This window comes from Fusarium mangiferae, assembly GCF_900044065.1.
Source record: "Fusarium mangiferae strain MRC7560 genome assembly, contig: FMAN_scaffold009, whole genome shotgun sequence".
NCBI lineage: Eukaryota > Fungi > Ascomycota > Sordariomycetes > Hypocreales > Nectriaceae > Fusarium > Fusarium mangiferae.
The window spans coordinates 2,026,727-2,046,654 of record NW_024573929.1 but is presented as its reverse complement, the minus strand read 5'-3'; the positions used below and the strand labels follow the sequence as shown (position 1 = coordinate 2,046,654).

Genomic DNA, 19,928 nt, shown 5'->3' with positions numbered 1-19,928 from the left:
TATCTCATGAACTGATTCTTTACCCAGATACCAAGCAATAACAAAGCTCCCCTCCATTTACTTTTATCAAACATGATGAGATCTCTTCTTCTTAGCTTTGCCTGCTTGGCCACCACTTATGCTGCGGCACTCGAGAAACGTGCCCCTACTCCTTTCTCCAACTTCACCAAGAACGAATTCTTCAAACCTGCGGCTGATGCTCAGCTCTGGGGTACACTCTATGCTCGGTCACTCCAACTGCCTGACGAGTCCCTGCTTATGACCTGGGAAAATTACCCAGCTGAGTCCAAAGAATACCCTGTCAATCGTATGCCTTTTGAAATATGTGTGTTTAGATGTTGCAGAGGTTAACACTTTGATAGACCCGATCTACAAGTCGGTCGATGGAGGCGCAACTTGGTCCAATTTCAGTGCCGTTAAAGACACACAGAACGGTTGGGGCATGCGCTTCCAGCCATTCCTGTACACACTCCCCACCGATTTCGGTGGCTATGCTAAGGGCACTATACTCGCAGCTGGTGTTTCGACTCCTGAAAGCCTGGAAGGTGGTGTTTACATTGATGTTTACGCCAGCAAAGACAGCGCAAAGACTTGGGAATTTGTGTCTCATATTGCATATGGCGATGGACCCAACACAGTTCAAAATGGCAATAAAGCGCTATGGGAGCCCTTCTTCTTGATGTATGGCGGAAAACTGGTCTGTTATTACTCTGACCAGCGTGACCCGAACCATGCGCAGAAGCTCGTTCACACCACCACCACCGACCTCAAGAACTGGTCAGACATTGTCGACGATGAGGCTGAAAGTAACTATGAAGCTCGCCCCGGTATGACCACTGTGGCTCACATCGAGAGTACTGATAAGTGGATCATGACTTGGGAACGCTGCGGCGTGGATTCCTGCAGAATCTATTACAAAATCTCCGATAGCCCTCTTACATTTGGGCCTATCCCCGGTACCAGGCTCCAAGCCACCGACGGTAGTTTGTTCACTAGTGGACCATACGTGACTTGGATTCGTAACCCTTATACCAGCGACGGCTCTGGTATCATTATCATCAGCACCACTTCTTCCGAGAACCTTCTGATTCAAGGTGATAATCCAGCCGAAGGAAAGTGGAAAAAGGTCGATATTAACCACTGGTCTGCCTACTCTCGGAGTGTCAGAGAGATTACTATCAAGGGAACTAAGCGACTACTACTCGGTAACGGTGGCAACTTTGGAGATAAGAAGTATAATGGGATTGCTGATGCTGTGGTTCCTATCCCAAAGCTCTGAACTCACGGAGCGGCGTGTTAACATCCGCAGAGGCTGAATAGGAATATGGAGATGAGATCAAGGGTATTGAATAGCATTACTTTTAAAATTTAAGTCTCGACTCAGTGCAGAATAGTAAGCGATATGCGTTCACCTCAACCCTTGTCTCTTTAAGTCTTCCTGGCTATTACTACTCGGAGATTAGATGGGGGATTTATACGCGGTGAGCTTCGCGACGATGAGCCGCCCAGCAGGAACATCAATTTACTGCCCTTTGCCTGCATCTCGATAGGAATAGAAGCGAAATTCGTGTTACTGAGGGTTTAGTCAATGTCGTTACACGTATCTGCTAGCTACCTAGACAGAATGAATCCATAAATGATGCTGCCGTTCACTAGCTCAGTCGTTCAAATGTTACTGGTAATGTATGTGTTCTAGTAAGCTGGAAATAAGCCATCCTTCACAATCGCTGCTGACCTCTGTGACTCATGACACTGGCAGGCGGCTACTACACAATGTTGATTGGTTCCAAAGCAGAAAATTAGTTGACTGTCAGATTCCAATACAGCGCAATTGGCTATCAGGGGATTTCAAAGTGGGGTTGAATCTCTTGTAAGATTTTAGCAGCGCAGTCTCTAAAAGCTTCAGCTGTTTACATATGTCACGGAGAAATAGCGTTCTTGAGTATCGCCCGCGTGTTTGTTCTCTATACCATTACTTTCTCAAAGCCAAAACAGCAGGATGATTCCCTTTCCAAAGTCAGTAATTACTGGCAATGCTACAACTGAAGTCAGGGGCCTTGAAACAACTAACTCAATCGACTCGTCGCTCTCTTGCGAAGAGTATATCCTTGACGTTGGTAATCAACGAGATGGAGCTGTTTCCATACGCGGAGGCTCGCCTAGCGGGATATTCTATGGTCTACAGACATTCAAGCAACTCTTACCTCCCTCGTCTCTTCGGCATACAAAGAGCGCCGGGGAAGGTTTGTGGGCACTTTCCACGCAAACTATTCACGATACCCCGCGCTTTGCTTGGCGAGGGGTCATGCTCGATGTCGCTCGCCACTTCATGCCTTTGCCTGACCTACTGCGGTTTATCGATCTCTTAGCTTTTCATAAGCTCAACGTGCTGCATCTACATCTCACTGATGATCAAGGATGGAGACTGTCTGTTGCCAAATGGCCCAAGTTAACCACTGTAGCGTGTTGGAGAAAGAGAACCATGCAAGGCGCTCCGCCACATGGCAAGCTAGATTCGCGCCCACATGGTGGTTACTACTCCAGGGAGGACCTTGAGGAACTCGTCGCTTTTGCCACCGAGAGACATATAAGGGTCGTGCCCGAGATTGATATGCCGGGGCACATTCAAGCAGCTGTTGCAGCCTATCCTGAACTTGGAAATGGCGCGCAGGTTGTTGTGATGGAGGAATGGGGTATTTCCAAACATGTGCTTAATATGTCAGATAAGGCTTTGGAATTTTGCAAAGATGTACTGGATACAGTTTGCGACATATTCCCTGGCGAATTCATTGGCATTGGCGGTGACGAGTGTCCTCACGATGAGTGGAAGGCCAATCCGAATATCCAAAGCAAGATGAAGCAATTGGGATTGGCAGACGAAGCGGCTTTACATGAGTGGTTTATTGGACAGATGGCGGCGCATTTGCACGTCCATGGTCGTCGTCCGTACGGTTGGGATGAACTGATGGGATGTGGGGACAAAGTTCCCAAAGATGTGCTCATCGCAGCCTGGCGAGGGATTGAACCAACAGAGATCGCAGCCAAAAGAGGGTTCGAAGTTATTGCGTGTCCAGACATGAAATGTTATTTGGACTATCGGCAGTCAGAGGATAAAAACGAGCCGACGCCAGTGGGAGTTGTGCTGTCACTCGAAGACATCTACAACTTCGATCCTGTACCAGAGGGATTGACACAGGATGAGAAGAAGAAAGTGATGGGAACTCAGGTCAATGTATGGGCTGAGCACATGGAGAGTGCGTCTCGTGTTAACTATATGGTTTTCCCTCGCTTGTGTGCATTTGCAGAGGTTGCCTGGGGCAAGGCAGACAACCATTCGGACATTGGTGACTTCAAAGTCCGACTGGAACAGCATCTACCAAGGCTGGAAGCGCTTGGTGTCAATTATCGACCATTAAGTGGCCCTAGACCATGGAATGCTCGCCCTGATGCACCAGGGAAGCCGCGGAGTATGCAGCACCGGGTAGAAAAGCAGCCAAGATTTATTGCAGATTTGCTACAGTAATACTATCTTCCTTGAGAGAGCTTGGCGGGAAAAGAACTCTCATCCAGGTTGAACCGGGCAAGAGTCTGTTGGGCTACAGTAGCTTGATTAGCTAGTCCTTTGATCCACGTAGACCATCCCGGTAAGATTGCGGGCGGTAATTCGCTAACTCCTCCAATCTCTGTTAGGTGTCTTATAGAATTCATTATCTGGGGTCTCATAATATCGAGATAAGAACAAAAATGATCTACGCATCATAATTAAGAAAATATGATGTTTGATAGATAGAGAAATCTCGAACTGCTTGGTTCCACATTCAGTTCTTTTTAAATTAGGCCTAAGCGGTATTCAATAGCGTTGAGGCTTTTCGCGCTAAACCTTCAGCCATAAGAAACTACCAGACACTATTGGTTTTAGAACGGTCTCGCCAAATTGGCCCCTTGAGATAAAGGAGCAAATAAGCATAAAGGGTTCTAATTCCCCTTTGTTAGCACTTCTTCCCCTTTGACTTTTCGGATTTGATTTCGATTTAATTCTTCCGCTCTTTAACGGCAGTTATGCATCTGGCGCTTCTCTTGTCCCTGGCCTTTGGGCTTGAGTCTGTAGTCGCTGGTCCTTGCAAGCCAAACTCTTTCAGTAAGCTGATTCATGACGCTACTTGCTCAAGTTACTAATAACCCAAATTAGCTACCGCAACTACTGCTACCACCACAGAAAGTCTGGGACTATCCTCAACATTGTCGACAGATGCCACGAGAGCAACCGAGCAGTCGGACTCAACGACAACAACCACTCTCGCGATTTCTGACTCCACTTTCTCTTCAACCTTTAGCTCTTCAGCGCCATTATCGGATACGACGGTTTCACGCGAGCAGACTGAGTTGACAGGAACAACGACGATCGCAGTCTCTGAGTCTACCTCTGTAGCTGATCTTGGGTCTACGACCTCGGTCGCATCGTCTGATATTTCTGTAACAACATCAACTGAGGTCACTAGTACAGCGGTATCTGATTCATCTATTTCAACATCTGTTCTTTCGACGTCGGATGAATTGACATCTTCGGTCGATGTTTCGGTCACAACATCAGCCCCCGCTTCAACAAGCACAACCATAGAGTCTGCTGGGACTACAGAGTCTACCACGACAGAAGAGTCTACCACTGACTCCACGATTTCCTCAACACAGATCTCTACTGATACAACACTAGAGGCAACAGCGACTACAACCACCGAAGCACCAACCTCCACCACAACTATTGACGAAGTCTCTACAACAACCACTCTCCTGCCTATTCCGACACTGTTCACGTTGTCTGCTGAAGGTGGCCCAGCAGATGGCTTGGTTATACATGGAAATGGTCTGCCAGAGTACTCTGTGTGGATAGGTGCTTTCTTGACTTGGCCAACTGGTCTGTTTAAATACGAAGAGGGTACCGGTCATGTATCGGTTGATGGAAACCCTTTATGCGCTTTATCCTACCAGGGAAACTTCGACTTTGTTTCAGTCATAGTCTGTCCCACGACTTTGCTGTTCTACCACGCGCCCTTGGTCTGTGATCGACCGACTGACGGCAGCCTCAAGTGTAGCGTGGCTGTGAAGCTTTACAACTGTGTCATAGGCAACGGCGGAACTCGTACTTGCACGACTACAGATGCTTCTTGGAGTAATATGTATTCTTCTGCGCCTCTATACGCGTCGAGCGGAACTTATTATCAGCTCCGGTTTGCCGCTGCTGACTGGGCCCATGATAGTCAGGTATCCCCAATTGGTCTAACGGTCTCGCCTGTGTAAATCTAGGATACCTTTTACCCTTAGTTACTGGCTGTTGGCAGGATATAACAGCCTAGGAGAAGGATAATAGTTTGAGGCTTGGAAAAATTCCTCATCTTTATAAACAAGGACGACGAAACAGACATCTAGCCATATCAATACGCATTATTTAGATGACGCAAAGGGTCTTCTTGGGTCGGCAAAACCAAAACAGAATTAATTATAATACTTATTACTTATAAATCTCTCGTTCAGTTGTCGCACGACATTCTTTTGCTTGACGTCTCTTAAGCCTCACAAACAATTCTGACTGCTTCCAAAACCAGGCGACATGTAGATGCCACTCTGGCTGCTCTGAAGCCCACTCAATATCGAAATGACGAAAGAGCTGCGGAATTAACTTGCCCATCTCCATGAGGGATATACTTTTACCGATGCAAGTTCGAGAACCGTGTCCAAGCTGCGAAGGGAAGACTTGAAGTTAGTTGTTGTTCATCAATACGTGAGATGACGTACCGCAATAAAGGTGCGATCCATGAGACTCAGCTGCTCGGCGGAAGCCTCCAGCCATCTTTCAGGTCGAAATATCTGGGCGTCGTTACCAAAAACGTCCTTGTTCATATGCATTAATGGCGCCGAAGTGCTGATATTAGTGCCGGCTGGAAGATTGTAGCCACAGATTTCTGCACCTTCTTTAGGTATATATCTCTCCAAAGGGAATCCTACGGCAGGATGCATGTGCATAGCCTCTTTTAATGTAGCTTGACTATTGAGTTTGTCAGTATCCTCTAGGGCAATGGGGATTCAAATGGTTGGTTCACAAGTATGGCAGTTCTAACGACTCTTGATATGTCATATACTCTGAGAGTTGGCCAGCCTGAATAGCCTTGTCAATTTCTCTTTGCACTTTCTTGTAGACCTGTGGAGTTCTGATGACGAAATAAACTACAGCATGCAGGGATATACCTGTGGTTTTACTCCCTGCGAGACTGCATCGAGATTAGTAACAGGAATATAAGAAAGGCGACGAATAAGTACGCACAGATTGTTCGAGAGATGATTTATTATGTCTCTGTGGGTTATTTTGTCAGTCTTGTCTTGTTGTTCTTGTAGCTGGGATAGAAAATCTGTCCTGGAAGGTTCTTTTGGACTGCGATCATATTTATCTAGTTCTTTCTTGGTGATCTTCAAGAGCTCTGATGCCAGCACTACACCAGGTGAAACACCCCGGAGATGGAGAAGGGGGTCATATTTTCAAGAACTTATCCATTGTGTCAGGCCAATAGCTTTCCCTGATCCAGGAATTGGCATATAATCTGTCGAACAGTGCAACCAACCAATCGGACTGTCCAATATTCTTGACGAATTCGAGGCCATGGTTGATCTTACTGATTTCGTCGACATCCTGCCTCTTTTCTAGGAACCCGAAACGCCGTTGAAACGTGATGCTACCGAAAACATCAAAAGCATACCACTGCAGCCAATCTGCCAGGTCTAACCTCTGACCTTCGAGATCGTGTATCGCATTCAGGAAGATGGCGCTTCATTCGTCGACATACACCTAGAAATTGCGCATATTCGTCATGTAGAATATCTGCGCCACTGAACCCTCCAACGCCTTGTGTATGTTGGGGTTTCGCTCCTTGACCATGCTGTCCACTCATCGCCCTTGGTACATTAAGGGCATTGTCGTGTAAATGGGGCCTCAGAGGGGCAAGAAAACACCGAACCCTCTTTAGCATAGGGTTTCAAAATAAACTTAGTAAAGAGTCCCCTAAACTTAGACTAGATTTACCTAAGCATTCTTATCGCCTAGAGTCAAGGTCCGGTGCGCACAATAGGGCCATGCTTTCCGTGCAACATTTGATACTGCCGAGGGGAATCACCTTTGTAAACGAGACTTGGCCGATACAGGGTCGTGTATCTAGCGAGCCATGGCCCAGGGATATGTCGGAGGCCAGCTCGAAATGTCAACCTGATGAGATGAAGGAGAGCGAGACCAGTAAGCAGTGCTCCGTAGAGTAACCATTTTGAGCACGTCATGGTGAATGAAACCGAGTACGCTGTGATATTCTGGAACTTGTATGGCGCCTTTCAGTAAGTGCAGCAGCAGCTTCAGTTTTGTAAGTGTTTGACTGGGCGGAAGCGGGCTCCGATTGTGGGGTAGTTACTCCGATCGGAGGAGCTCAGCAAAAGACAGGAAAATCTCCCGTGTTCTCTTTACCCTGAATCACATGATACCGTCATCCCGAGGGGAAATATAACAGCTCCTGAGAAGCAACGACTAAGTGCAATCAGATACAGACAAACCTCATTCTGGGGATTGCTACTATGACAATTTGGCAAGTATCTTAGGGATGAGTTTGGCAAAGTTAAAATACACACACGTCATCGTTTCTGTGCTATCCGGGTCTGTTTATAAAGTGGCATTACACCGTGCAATCACAGAGCTTGAAAGCTGTAAGTCAAGATCGTCGGAAAGTCCTTGGCGGCGGAGGTTTGTCTTACTTCGGAGGATCTATGTCTCTACGGAGGATCTCCATGACGCTAACCTTCATATCTCCGTCAATGATCTCTAGTGCTTTTACCCCGCAGAATCAGCACTAGGTCAATGGTATTCAATAGCCCTCGAGAATAGTTTGGTCTGCTGCGGGGTGCTAGCTCAGTACTTAGCACCGAGCAACAGGTTAGGCCTCTTCGGAGTAAAAGTGGGAGACACAACCCCTCAGCACGAAGCCGAGGCTTCTTGTGAATCATCAAAGTGTCGGAGCAACTAGAGTACTGCACAGAAACTCATGAGCTTCAGTCGCGCAGGTATCTAGATATATACTAGCTTAACTTGCGTTTTCTATTTAAAAGGATGTGGCTGTAGCTCTCTTGTGTTAAATCAAGTTTAGATATTATCTCGGACTCCAATCCACATGAAGTTATTCCTTGCCCAATACAGCCTGAAAGCCACTCGCTTTGTTCTTTCGGCGGTGTTGAACGTCTCTAAGCAAGCGAGTGGTGTCTTTGGATTCCTGTTGCGCCAGTGCCCTGATCCTGGAACCACGTCACCTATGTTGTTTCACTATCTGCCAGACGCTGCTCTGACTTCCTTGTGCCGGGCACTGGCACTCAGCTCGGCATTCACCACCGCACTCGCCTCTTCCCGGATTGATACCCATCTTCATGTATTGCCTCCTGCCTTTGCCGCCGCGATCGATGCCGCTGGCGGCGATCCCACAGGATACACAACTCCCCATTGGACTCTTGAGGGCATGATGGCATCCATGGATCGGACAAGCACGGACATTGGTACGTTAGTTATTGGCAACGATTATACATTGTAAGAAAACAGACTCTAACTAAGCGTCCCGCTTACAGGCATCATGTCAGTCTCGGCACCCGGAGTCCAGATTGCCGGCACTGGTCAAGCTGCCCGTGATCTTGCAAGGACATGCAATAAGTACCTGGCCACGACCGCAACCAAGTCTGCATATGGCAAACGACTGGGGTTCTTCGGTGCGTTGCCGGATTGGCGCGATGTAAATGGTACATTGGCTGAGATAGACTTTCTGTACTTGACGCAAAAGTTGTGTAACGGTGTCACGGTGTTTACTACCTATGGAGATATGCTTCTCGGCAACCCACTCTTCCTCCCAATTTGGCAAAAGCTTCAGGATTATAAAGCGCTCATATTCATTCATCCGGATAGCTTATCGGTAGGCCCCAAGTTCATCGCTGGCGGCCTGCCCCAGCCGATTGTCGACTTCCCGCTCGCCACTACTCGGACGGCGGTAGACTTGATCATGACCAAGACGCTGCGCAGGTTTCCGGATATTGACATAATTCTATCCCACGCAGGCGGCACACTCCCTTTTATTGCTAGCAGAGCTCTAGGTAGTCTTGCCGTACCAGACATCAGCCAGATTATCGGGTACAGCATGGCTGATGCTAAGGCAGACCTTGGTCGTTTTTACTTCGACATTGCCTTGAGCACTAGTGCTGCCCAAATGCATGGACTTCTGGACACGGTAGATGCAGACCACATCCTATTCGGGTCTGACTATCCGTACGCTCCAGCCGTCGCCATTGACGCTTTGCTGCTGCAATATGCACAATTCGTGGCCACGGATAAAAGAGGAGCTCTAATTCGTCCCGAAAAGCTGCGCGCGAATTCCTTATCTCTTCTTAACAAGCATACTTTGACGGGGGCATTTAACTAATTCTATAAAGCCTCTTGGGGTTAGATTTTACAACATCCATGCACAACACTGTCACCAAAACGCGTCCACACGACTACAAGGCAGTCAGAAACAATAACTTGAATTTAATCCTAAGAATAGCTAGGCTATAATATAACAGAAAATAGAGGAAGATTAAAATTAAATTTAAAAACTATTATCTAGGACTTATGTAATTGGAAGAATTTCTTTCCATAGTCTAGTCAATAGCCTTAATATTGCTTTATCCCATATTTACTATTTGCACTCTGGATGTAGATGGCGAAGAAAAGTAATTGACAAGCTAAGACAAATTAGGAAGCATTCTGCGGGACGGGACCACCACTGCGAAAGATGATCGGCGCACGCGTAGCCGAGTAGATGTCTGACTGAGGGGCCCAGTCCAGTAACAACTCTTCATCCCATCGCCATACCAGTTTTTCTACCAGAAGATTGAGCCATGGTCGGAGTTCCAGGCCGTTCAAAAGCTTGCCATACCTGCAAGAGTCGTAAGCTTGGAGTAAGTTCTTACCTCTGTCAGTCAAGTATCTGTCTGCTGATTTGCTCCAAGTGTGATCAACTTCGTCCGTGGTGTCGCCGATGCACCCGGGCTGGTCTAAGCTGTGGAGGGTATGATAGGCCTCCCATCTTTGTCAACAGCACCCAGGACGGGAACAGCGCTCTGTCGTCTAGATCGTATTCGCCACGTCACGACTCAGACCAGACTGCGGTATCCACGCCTTTGCTTGACCTATCGCTTGAACGCACAGCAGCAGAGTCAAAGTATCTGTTCCTCTACTGGCACTTCCTACTCCCCAATAATGGACAGTCGTTCACCCTGCAGGCCACTAGGCATTCGACTACAGGGTGGATACAGATCGTGCAAGACTTGACCCAAAACGATGCGGGCGTTCGTACTGGGCTTCTTGCCAATGCATTGGCATTGGTTGGGCAGACAACGGAACAGTTGTCCGTCGTTATGGAGGCATGCAATATGTACACCAAAACGCTGCAGACCCTCGCTCGATCATTACGCCATATTAAACTAGAAGAGACGACAGAGGATCCTAGGCTGATGACATCGGCGCTTCTGGCGGCATTTGAGGTACTGTTAATTTGTGTGCTGTTGTCTTCCTATGATGGCTGACACATGTAGCTACTTCAAGTGTCTGACGGCCGTCAGTCTTGGCTCCATGGAATGACCTGGCTTCGTCACTCGGCAGGGCAAAAAGCCATTATCCTTGCCAGAGGCCCAGAGAGCTACAAAGAAGGCTTAGCTCACCAACTGTTTGCAGACGGTCGCCTACATCTGGTATGAAATATCCTGTTCTTTTTTCAACCCCAAACACTCAGCTTCGTCCCTAGATATACCCAGACATTCACGAACGTAAACGATCGGTATTTAATACCCCGAAGTGGAAGTCCATACCATGGTCCACGCTTCCAAAGAATCCGAAGGATGAGTTGGTGGACATACTTCTGGAGATTCCAGGTCTGCTGGAAGATCTTGAGCGTAAGCCTGCACATGAGACGCAGCAAGGGTCATTGTATGCGCAGCTGCTGCAAAGATGCCGTATTTGCGATGAAAGTCTACGCAACTGGTCCACTTCTTCCGGCCAAGCTAGTGTCAGCTTCGCCGAAGGGTTAATATCCACCCCCATAACCCAGGTCTCCTCTCTGTCCCCAGAAGACTTTGCCATGGCTCATTTGGGTATGATCTACTGGGCGACTTGCAGTCTTCTGTACCAACTTATGGCTGACGACACTAATGCTGGGCTGTACTGCCGTAAAATCTTGCTCATGGTCCCCTTCTTCCAGAGGCCCGATATGGGTGCCATCTTCATCAACTTTGTGGGGTTCCCAGTTAGCGTTGTCGTAAGCTTTATCGCACGACACGAAAATCATGCTGCTTTTGAGGCGCTGGAAGAATTACTCTACAAGATATTTATGGACCCAAATCGCGGCAGCCAGCTACGGGCATTTTTTGAGACGTGGCCATGGCAGAGCACTAATGAGACACGAGTGGTCATGAATAAAGCGAAAGCAAGGACTAAATAACTTATGTACGCGCGATCCTATAATCTTCAGGCTTCGTGCGCATCTTCATGTCTTGTCTACTCTACATCCACACTTGCAATTGCCACGCCATTGCTGCTTTGTCCAAGATCTGTGGCAGATCTGCCCTTTCGAGCGACTTCTATCTCTTCAGGCGTTGGTAGATTAACAATCATCAAATAGAGAATGTTCTAGATCTGTGTCAGCTAAATCTCTGTCCAAAACTTCGCATCGGGCGACATACGCGACTAATGCGACGCTGTCCGTTATCTAACAGCTCAGACTGGTGCTGAAACTGTTGCAGTTGTAGTTCGTATGCGTTTTCATATTGCTGGATGTAGGCTTGCTTTTCTTTAGCAGTGAGATCCATGCCTTGTAGTACAGAGATGAGGTTTTCCATCTGAGAAGATTGTTGATCTCGGATAAGCTGCTCTTGGTTGGCCATGGCAGAGCGCATACTTTCTTTTTGCTTTTCGACATCTGGTGTCAGCTTACCCCCAGATAAGAGGCCAAGTAAGCCACCGTTAGAGGCAGGATGGTTTGGGTCCAGATAGCGGTTTGAGAAGGGCTTTTGTGGAACCGAGGAGAGTACATCTCCATTACTTTCAGATGCCTGCGTAAGTCTTGGAGTCAGCTAATGAGACTCAAGGCCTACGTGGAAGGGATGTGCTACTCACGTAGCGTGCCTGAGCGCGTTGATCAAAGTACTCGTTCAGCTTGGAAAACACCGTTTTCTTCTTGTCAGTGCTCGGAGTGGTTCTTTCGATAGTTGGATAGATTAGAGTCGCAACGGAGTCGGGTAGATCCTCTTGGCCATGGGAGACGCCAGCCAAAGGATTCCTCAGGTTTCTTTTGGCTTTGGATGAGGTTACGGCCGTCGACTCACGTGTCAACATAGCTTGCGCTGGATCGACCCTTTCTTTATTGATGGTGGAGATCGGACTGTAGGACATGAGGAGGCAATACAGTCCCCGGGGCTGGAAGAAATTGACGTTCGCTCGATCCATAAAAGAGTTCGTTCTATTTAGAGATCAGTCACAAGAACGAGAAAGCAAACAGCAGACTTACTTCCATCGAGTCTCCGTCTTGGCGACAATCCCAGCGACGATCTGCACGGCAGCGGAAACGCCCAGGGCGATGTGATTGGGAATGAACCCGGTGCCCATGGCAGCCACCTGAATAGCATAGAGCCATTTGGACGCTTGTACGGCTTTGTTGATAGCCCGTATGAAGGCGATGAATGTTTCTTGATCGATACCAAATGCCTCAAGATCGGGTGCGTATGCCTCTACGAAACCACGTTCTTTGTTTCCGGGGCGTTTCTGGGGGATGACAACTGGACTACTTAACCGAAGTGGTGATAGGTTGACACCCAACCCCGGATGGTTCATCAAGAAGCTGTCCAAAGTCAAGCCTGAACTTTGCTCCATCTCTTCAGAACGGCCGTTGTAGGACAAGGGATTGTTATTCGAAGTCATAAGGTTTCGCGATATAGTTATTGGAATGCAGGCTGTATTTTTTGGCATTAACATGAGGGAGGGATCCTTTTAAATACTTTTTTCAAGCCAGTCCGGTGCCCGTTGGCGTTGAACCGTGTTGTTGGGAAGGATTTAACAGTACGTAGTGGCGGGTCCGTTTTACGCAATTGAAGGCCTATGCCTACGGCTGGGGGTACAGACAGCGTTCTGACATGCTGTGCTCAGGCAGTGCATACCTAAAAAACGGTTAATGTAATAATTTTCTAGCTTCAATCTGACTACAAATATAAAATTACTTTCTATATATATTATTCTATATCCAATCAAGTACATAAGTAATTAGGCATTAAGATAGGCATCGATAGGAATTGCAAACCCGAGCTATAAGTCTTAACTGTAAGTTGTATGTTGATATTATCTATAAAATAACTACTTTAGTTCAAATTGCTTTTTGCCCTCTGCACTCAAACCCAAATCCACAACTTCCTTCTCCTCGCTCACGACCGTTCTCAAGTCTCCAAAGGGAAGGATGACAACCAGTGACTTCCAGGGAGCTTGGAAGCCAGAGCTTTCATCCTTAGAGAACTTGACCTTAATTACCGACTCGGTAGCCGAGTAAGCAATGGTATAAGAAGAGATCTTGTTCTTGGTTGACACAGAGGTACCATCGTCTTCATACCACGTCGTCTCGTGCCACTTGCCATCGCGAGATGCCTTCTGAGGAGGGAAAATCTCCACGCCACGGTAGTCATCGAGAGGGAGACTTGCCACGTTCTCCTTCTCACCGGGAGAGAGAACCTGGACATCTCGACCAACAGCAACAGCACGGCCAACCTTGCCGAGAACGGGAATGCCAGCACCATGCCACTCAACATCGAGATCAACCCATTGGCCAGCCTCAAGATACTGGTATGGTGCATTCAGGTTCAGGTATCCCTCATCATCGTCTGAAGCCTTGGGAAGGTAGAACTTGACCTTGCTTGCTCCAGCCTCGAACACGCCACCAACGAGCATGGAGTCACCGAGCCAGTACTGTTTCTCTCCATCAAGCAGCTTCCAGACCTCAGGGTCGGACTCGTAGCCCCAACCGATCCATCTCTGAGGAGGAGAAGCAGTCTGGTGACTCTCCAGAGACAGAGAGTAAATGTAAGGAATTAATGCATAGCGACGCTTGATCGTCTTGCGGACAAGATGTGTGATCGATGGGTGCATCCAAGGCTCAATGACATCGCCGATCGAGTTGTCTTCGCCTGTCTTGAAGCAGTTGATGGCGAATCGAGGAGAGTAGATACCGAGTTGGACCCATCGGAGAAGAAGCTCAGGGTCAGGCTGAGGACCCTCGAAGCCACCAATATCATGTCCGTAGCATTGCATGAGGGAGAGGCCAGCGTTGAGACCGAGAGCAGTTGAGCCTCGCATACTATCCCAGCTGGTAGTGTTATCACCGCTCCAAGAGCTGCAGGCGTAACGCATAGTACCGGCTGAAGCACTGCGAGTGAGAACGAAAGGGCGCGAGTCAGGGTTGACAGCGAGAAGAGCATCATGAGATGCCTTACCGTTCAGCTCGGTATGTAGACTGCGACCCCAAAGACCGACCTGAGGTCGCTTCTCAAGCCCTTCGGGAACCTCGAGCACATCCTTGCTAACGTTGAGAGCGCACTCCCATTCGTCATCGGGGATCGTGTACTCGTTGTTGTCGTTCCACATGCAGTCGATACCCTCTTCTGCGAGCTTCTTGATTCCATTGTACCACCAGTTGTAGCCGGCCTCAGAAGTAAAGTCGATATGGCCACCGTTGGCTCTCTCACCTCCTCCAGCGCTCCAAAGCTTCGTAACAGCGGGTTCCTTCGTGTGAGGATCAAGGAAAAGACCGCCAGCATCCTTTAGCTTTTGGTACTCGGGATGACTAGAAACGAGATATGGCTTGACGTTGGCGATACAACGCATGCCTAGCTTGTGGAACTCCTTGATCCAATCCTCAGGATCGGGAAAGCGGTGGCGATTCCAGGTGAAAACGTGTCGGTTCTTGGGATGTTGCTCAGCCACGGTGTATCCAGATGACATCTGGTAGGCCGAGCAAGGAATGTCGTGCTCCTTCATCTTGTGTGCCAACTCGATCAAGGTCACACCAGCAGGGGGGTCGTCGAGCATAGAATACTTCATGCCTCCAGAGAGGTAACCAAAGGCCCAGCGAGGGACAAGGAGAGGATAACCGGCGAGGTCAGCGTAGGTCTGAACAACTTCTTTGAGGGTCTTTCCGGTGATGATGTACTCTTCCAGACCTCCAAAGTCCTGACGATAGACCTTGTAGAATCCCCACATACCATCCATCTCAGAGCCGATGGAGTATTCTCCTCGAGTATGGCTGGTGGAGAACATAGCTACGCAGCCTTGGGGTGTAGCATTGATTAGGAGGGGGATGTTCTTGTAGAGAGGGTCAGTTCGATGCGCATCGTATCCAAAGCTGTCGGTTGCCGATATTTGGAAGCGGCGACCAGAAAGATCCATAGGTGCAGCCTTTTCTCCAAGACCAACATGGAACGTCTTGCGGTTGTACTGAGTGTAATGAGCGACACCGTCGCCATTGGCGGCATAAGATCTGTTGTCAAGATCTTGGAGGATTGGTGGCTGACCATCAAAGCCTACAGAGAGAAGAGGGGTCTCTCCAGCGTAGTCGACATTGGCGATCACATCGCCAATCTGAATCTTGGTACCCTTGTCACTGGATGTGACTTTTGGCTGAGCACCATCGAGCTTCGTCTCAGCACGAGGGACACTGGGACGAGGCGGTAGAGGATGGGTAGCGGATGTGAATGTGGTTCTGAAGACGTTGGGACGAACGGCTTCAAAGTTGAACTCAAAGGGTAGAGTGGCATCGTTGCAACGCAAGTGGACAGACGGCTTGGTGCTGTCTTTGCCAACCGCATCAACAGTCCACGAAGAAGGAATGCGTTCACGTTGAGGCATGGTGAAAGAATAATCGAGCTTTTATTTGCAACCTCAATGGTTAACGATTGAAAGAGGAAAATACAGGAGGAAATGATCCTCTTTTAACTTGATGCAAGATGCATTTATTGCCGGGTTCGGGATGCAAGTATCGCCTCATTTACAGCCAATATCTACCGAAAGGAAGCCAAGATCGGGTCTGCCTCGTTTTGTCCGACGCCATCGTCGGAGAATTCTGTCCAAGTCCGGTTCTGCGCTGCCGCGTGACCTGTTTAGTACTAAACCCCTCACAGTCAAGTCGGAGAAAACACCAAAAAGTCCGGTTTCGTTGCCGAGAATCCCCACGGGGTAAAAAGTCCACTCCGACAGCCAGCAACGGCATTATTTATGATGATCAATGATGATCATGAGCTCGCTTGACCTCAGAATTATTCGGAGCCTGTTTTTCCAAGCTGGTAAATTTTGGTCGTTTTTATTTAGACGTGAAACAACTCATATCAAGATCATCATCATTATTTAGAGGACAAGAGATAAAGGTCCACATACGTATCTTTTAGGCCTATCAGCGGCTGAGAAATAATGTTCCTGCCTGAGGCGTCGAAACAAGACTTCCCCTTCTAAACTTCCCCGCGCAAACATGATTCGCCAGGGAGAGAGTGAACATCATGAGAAGCGCGTCTCGGTATTCAATACCAGTCTAGGCTCACATATTAAGATGAATCGAGATCAACATGTCACAGATTCATCAACCTTCGGAAGAGGCAACTTCACAAATGGCTCTATCCTCACGTATCCGTAAGAAAAGATTACCGGTATAGCCGCCTTGCTTTTGAGATCAGCGAACCTCAACATCGAGTTATTACATGGACATATAAAGAAGCTGACATATGTTTAAAGAAAGCTTGCATAACTTGTCGCCAGAGTAAAGTCAGTAGGCATCTGAGTACCTCTCCATACCCAATGAGCTTACCTCTTGATTAGGTGAAGTGCAATGGCTCACGGCCATGTTCTCGGTGTGTATTATATTGAGGGCTGTGGATACACAGTGCTGATAGGAAACACAGGTGTTGTCAACTTCAAAAGACATGCCAATTTGTCGAGAGACCAAAAGAGGACCATGAACTGTTTGGCTTCCTTGTCACTGATTACATCAGCATTTCTAATTTTGTATTCATAGCAAGATCGAAGCACTCGAGAGAGAGATTGAGGTTCTCAAGTCAAGACTGCAGTCAGCCACGGCGCCTATGATGGAATGCTCACCTACTGCCTACCCAACAGGGGGCCAGTCGCCATTCATGACAGCGAATCGTACCGACGTTCCGGCTCAGAGTGTATACACATCTGCACCAACGAGAGTCCCTTCGCAACCCGTGGCATCGACCTGCACAAGCTCTCCAGACACTGCTACATTCCTCACCAGATCACAAGGAAGATCGCGGTCTGCCTTCGAGACTGATACAATAGCCCCGACAACAGCTGAGCTTGGGATTGAAATGAAGGATGACGAGGCGCGGCTGTACTTCAACGCCTTCTTCTCTGGTTGTGACCGCTACGTTCCTGTCTTTGACCAGCGCTTTGACACAATTGAAGCTATCCGCAACAACAGTGCTCTACTGTTTATCACAATATGCTCAGTTGGGTGTCGTGTACTCAACGGCACATGTTCGAGATGGCGAGCTCTTACGCTCCAGACTCAACGCTTGCTCAATGCCGCTATCGTCAATCCGTTGATGGGAAGTCTTGAGACGGTACAGGCAATCCTCGTTCAAGCTTGCTATGCGGGTGAAAGGGCACTTCTGATTGCAATTGCCACGCGCATGGCCTTGGATCTTGGATTCCCTGAAGCCTATGATACACTCATCACGGAATCCGTCTTGGGAGAAACGCAGATGGACGACAGTGAACAAACTACCTACAACAACAACACGACGCGCATGCGTAAAACTAGAGTATGGCTGCACTTGTTGGTGATGAGCTACATTCTACACGTAGATGCCGGTGGAATGCCAACGTTCAAGTTTCGAGGTGCTTCACGCAGATGCAGAGTCCTCCTGCAAAGTCCACTCGCTACCGGAATGGATCATTATCTCTTTGCTCAGGTCGAGCTGAATGTTCTTCGCGCAAAGATATATGCATCTCTACCCCAGAGCGCCCATCTGAGTGACGAAGAGATTCTTGATCTTGTTAAAGACGCCAAACTCGACATCGATGTCTGGTTCCAGGACTGGATACGTATCTCGCAGCCGCATCACGAATCAATGCCTTGGTTTGTGCCTAACCTTTCTGTTCAGCGCTGCTGGGCTGATAACATGGCTCTTTGTCGTGCGGTGAGGGCTGCAGGCGTGGAGAACGTCAACGTCATGTCGCCCATCCAGAAGAACATGTTATCAATGACCAAAGCTTCGCTTCAGCAACATCTTGATATCATCATCCAAGAACCAAGGATATATCTCAGGAGTATCCGCTATGCAATGGACTTTGTCTGGGCAAAGAATACTTTCTGTTGCCTTCTTCTTCTCAAGCTATCTGCTTTGCTCCCCGACACAGATAAGTTGCAGACGCAAGGTCTCAACAATGAGCTTATCGTAAAGGCTAGCATCCTGCTACAGGAACTAGAACTAGTCGCTGCTGCGGGACATAAAGACGACACTCGATCAAATACCAGTTCACTATACCTCCAACTTTTAAAGACGAGTATACAGAAGTATAAGCGTTGGCTGGGTCAAGATGAAGGAGGCTCTGGGGGAGTACAAGCGTCCTTTCCTATGACTCAAGAGAGGAACTGCGACAACGAGCTTGAGTCTTTTGTCCCAGATCAATTCGTCTTCGAATGGGACTTTCCAGGCCTGACCTTGTTTTCGTCTCCCATCAATGAGACCGGTTGGATCAATGAACTTCTTGCCGGAGCACAAGAGTTTGGAGAAAACGGGAGCAGCATCAATTGGGCTCTAATCGACTTTTCTATGTGACATAACCTGCAGGAATCAGTTGGTTGATGTGCCATAGCAGATAATATAGCTATGCTCTGCATGTCTTATTACCATGCCGGCGGCAATGTTGTGCGTGCCATGGGCCCCAAATAAGAGATAAACTGCACGGCTGTTGACCAAACTACTCCAAATTCTTTTATCTTAACTCTCAACTTGGCAGTAACAAGCTCGACGTAGCAAAAGATCTAGTAGTCGTTTCTGTGAAACACTAAGCTGACAGGATCAATACTCCAGGAAGGTTGAGCCAATCGTCAAGACCTGGTATAAAATAGCGGCTATGTAATTATGCACTGCATAATTGGATACGGCCGAGATCTAAGCAATACTGTTTTCACATAACCCATTTACGTCTAGCCTCTAACATCAGTCCGCTGGGCCGTCAGCCCGTTAACTACAACTAAACCTTTTAACTGCTTAGCACGGCCCCCCTTAGCCTCTAACTGTTAAAAATAAAATGGAAGCCTGAAACATAATGCCCAAAAACTTTAAAACATCTGAAACCAGACATGCATGTATCAACTCCTTATTTCTGTCTAGTATACCAAGTTGACTTCGTTAATATTATTATAAAAGCACTATCTTCAATGTTGATCCTGTGAACCTTTTGTATTGATGTCTGGACACAGCAAGCCAACTCTTTTTGTCTTGTCTTTAATATTCCTCTGTTCTGCTTATTGATTTGTGATCTCCCTCTTGCAAGGCTTGTTACAAGGAAGGATCCTTGTAACAAACATCTGACCCTTATCAAGATGCTTCTCGAGCCTCAGACTTCGCCAGACCAAGCGGYGGTATATCATAATATCCCCTCAGAAACGAACATATCATCTCCAAACGAAAATAATACCGAAAAAAGGGGGCGTGCCAAGTGGGGACGGGTGCTTCCCGAGCCACGTACAAATATCCCACCGAGGTAGAGAATCTCCAAGCCCATTTTAGGCCCATGGCTTACGTGATTTGACAGGCGACGTGCTAGGACAGCT

General features: G+C 47.9%; 8 protein-coding genes across 8 annotated transcripts; 6 read left to right on the top strand and 2 right to left on the bottom strand.

Annotated features, from left to right (window-relative positions):
* Nucleotides 1-72: 72 nt before the first annotated feature.
* FMAN_08372 (uncharacterized protein) lies at nucleotides 73-1,279 on the top strand (the record flags this gene model as incomplete). Its single annotated transcript, XM_041835348.1, has 2 exons — nucleotides 73-307; nucleotides 363-1,279. The coding sequence occupies 2 exons, from the start codon at nucleotides 73-75 to the stop codon at nucleotides 1,277-1,279; spliced, it is 1,152 nt and encodes a 383-aa protein (XP_041685521.1).
* A 1,203-nt stretch (nucleotides 1,280-2,482) lies between these two features.
* On the top strand, nucleotides 2,483-3,523 carry FMAN_08373 (uncharacterized protein; the record flags this gene model as incomplete). Its single annotated transcript, XM_041835347.1, has 1 exon — nucleotides 2,483-3,523. One exon carries the CDS (start codon nucleotides 2,483-2,485, stop codon nucleotides 3,521-3,523), a length of 1,041 nt encoding a protein of 346 aa, XP_041685520.1.
* A 536-nt stretch (nucleotides 3,524-4,059) lies between these two features.
* On the top strand, nucleotides 4,060-5,295 carry FMAN_08374 (uncharacterized protein; the record flags this gene model as incomplete). Its single annotated transcript, XM_041835346.1, has 2 exons — nucleotides 4,060-4,138; nucleotides 4,217-5,295. The coding sequence occupies 2 exons, from the start codon at nucleotides 4,060-4,062 to the stop codon at nucleotides 5,293-5,295; spliced, it is 1,158 nt and encodes a 385-aa protein (XP_041685519.1).
* Nucleotides 5,296-8,195: 2,900 nt separating this feature from the next.
* On the top strand, nucleotides 8,196-9,482 carry FMAN_08375 (uncharacterized protein; the record flags this gene model as incomplete). Its single annotated transcript, XM_041835345.1, has 2 exons — nucleotides 8,196-8,571; nucleotides 8,641-9,482. 2 exons carry the CDS (start codon nucleotides 8,196-8,198, stop codon nucleotides 9,480-9,482), a joined length of 1,218 nt encoding a protein of 405 aa, XP_041685518.1.
* A 457-nt stretch (nucleotides 9,483-9,939) lies between these two features.
* On the top strand, nucleotides 9,940-11,537 carry FMAN_08376 (uncharacterized protein; the record flags this gene model as incomplete). Its single annotated transcript, XM_041835344.1, has 4 exons — nucleotides 9,940-9,999; nucleotides 10,051-10,584; nucleotides 10,636-10,791; nucleotides 10,845-11,537. 4 exons carry the CDS (start codon nucleotides 9,940-9,942, stop codon nucleotides 11,535-11,537), a joined length of 1,443 nt encoding a protein of 480 aa, XP_041685517.1.
* A 56-nt stretch (nucleotides 11,538-11,593) lies between these two features.
* Nucleotides 11,594-12,964, bottom strand: FMAN_08377 (uncharacterized protein; the record flags this gene model as incomplete). The annotated part of the gene is made up of 4 exons (XM_041835343.1): nucleotides 11,594-11,725; nucleotides 11,779-12,147; nucleotides 12,212-12,554; nucleotides 12,603-12,964. 4 exons carry the CDS (start codon nucleotides 12,962-12,964, stop codon nucleotides 11,594-11,596), a joined length of 1,206 nt encoding a protein of 401 aa, XP_041685516.1.
* A 477-nt stretch (nucleotides 12,965-13,441) lies between these two features.
* On the bottom strand, nucleotides 13,442-15,979 carry FMAN_08378 (uncharacterized protein; the record flags this gene model as incomplete). The annotated part of the gene is made up of 1 exon (XM_041835342.1): nucleotides 13,442-15,979. One exon carries the CDS (start codon nucleotides 15,977-15,979, stop codon nucleotides 13,442-13,444), a length of 2,538 nt encoding a protein of 845 aa, XP_041685515.1.
* A 616-nt stretch (nucleotides 15,980-16,595) lies between these two features.
* Nucleotides 16,596-18,927, top strand: FMAN_08379 (uncharacterized protein; the record flags this gene model as incomplete). The annotated part of the gene is made up of 2 exons (XM_041835340.1): nucleotides 16,596-16,753; nucleotides 17,136-18,927. The coding sequence occupies 2 exons, from the start codon at nucleotides 16,596-16,598 to the stop codon at nucleotides 18,925-18,927; spliced, it is 1,950 nt and encodes a 649-aa protein (XP_041685514.1).
* Nucleotides 18,928-19,928: the final 1,001 nt, after the last annotated feature.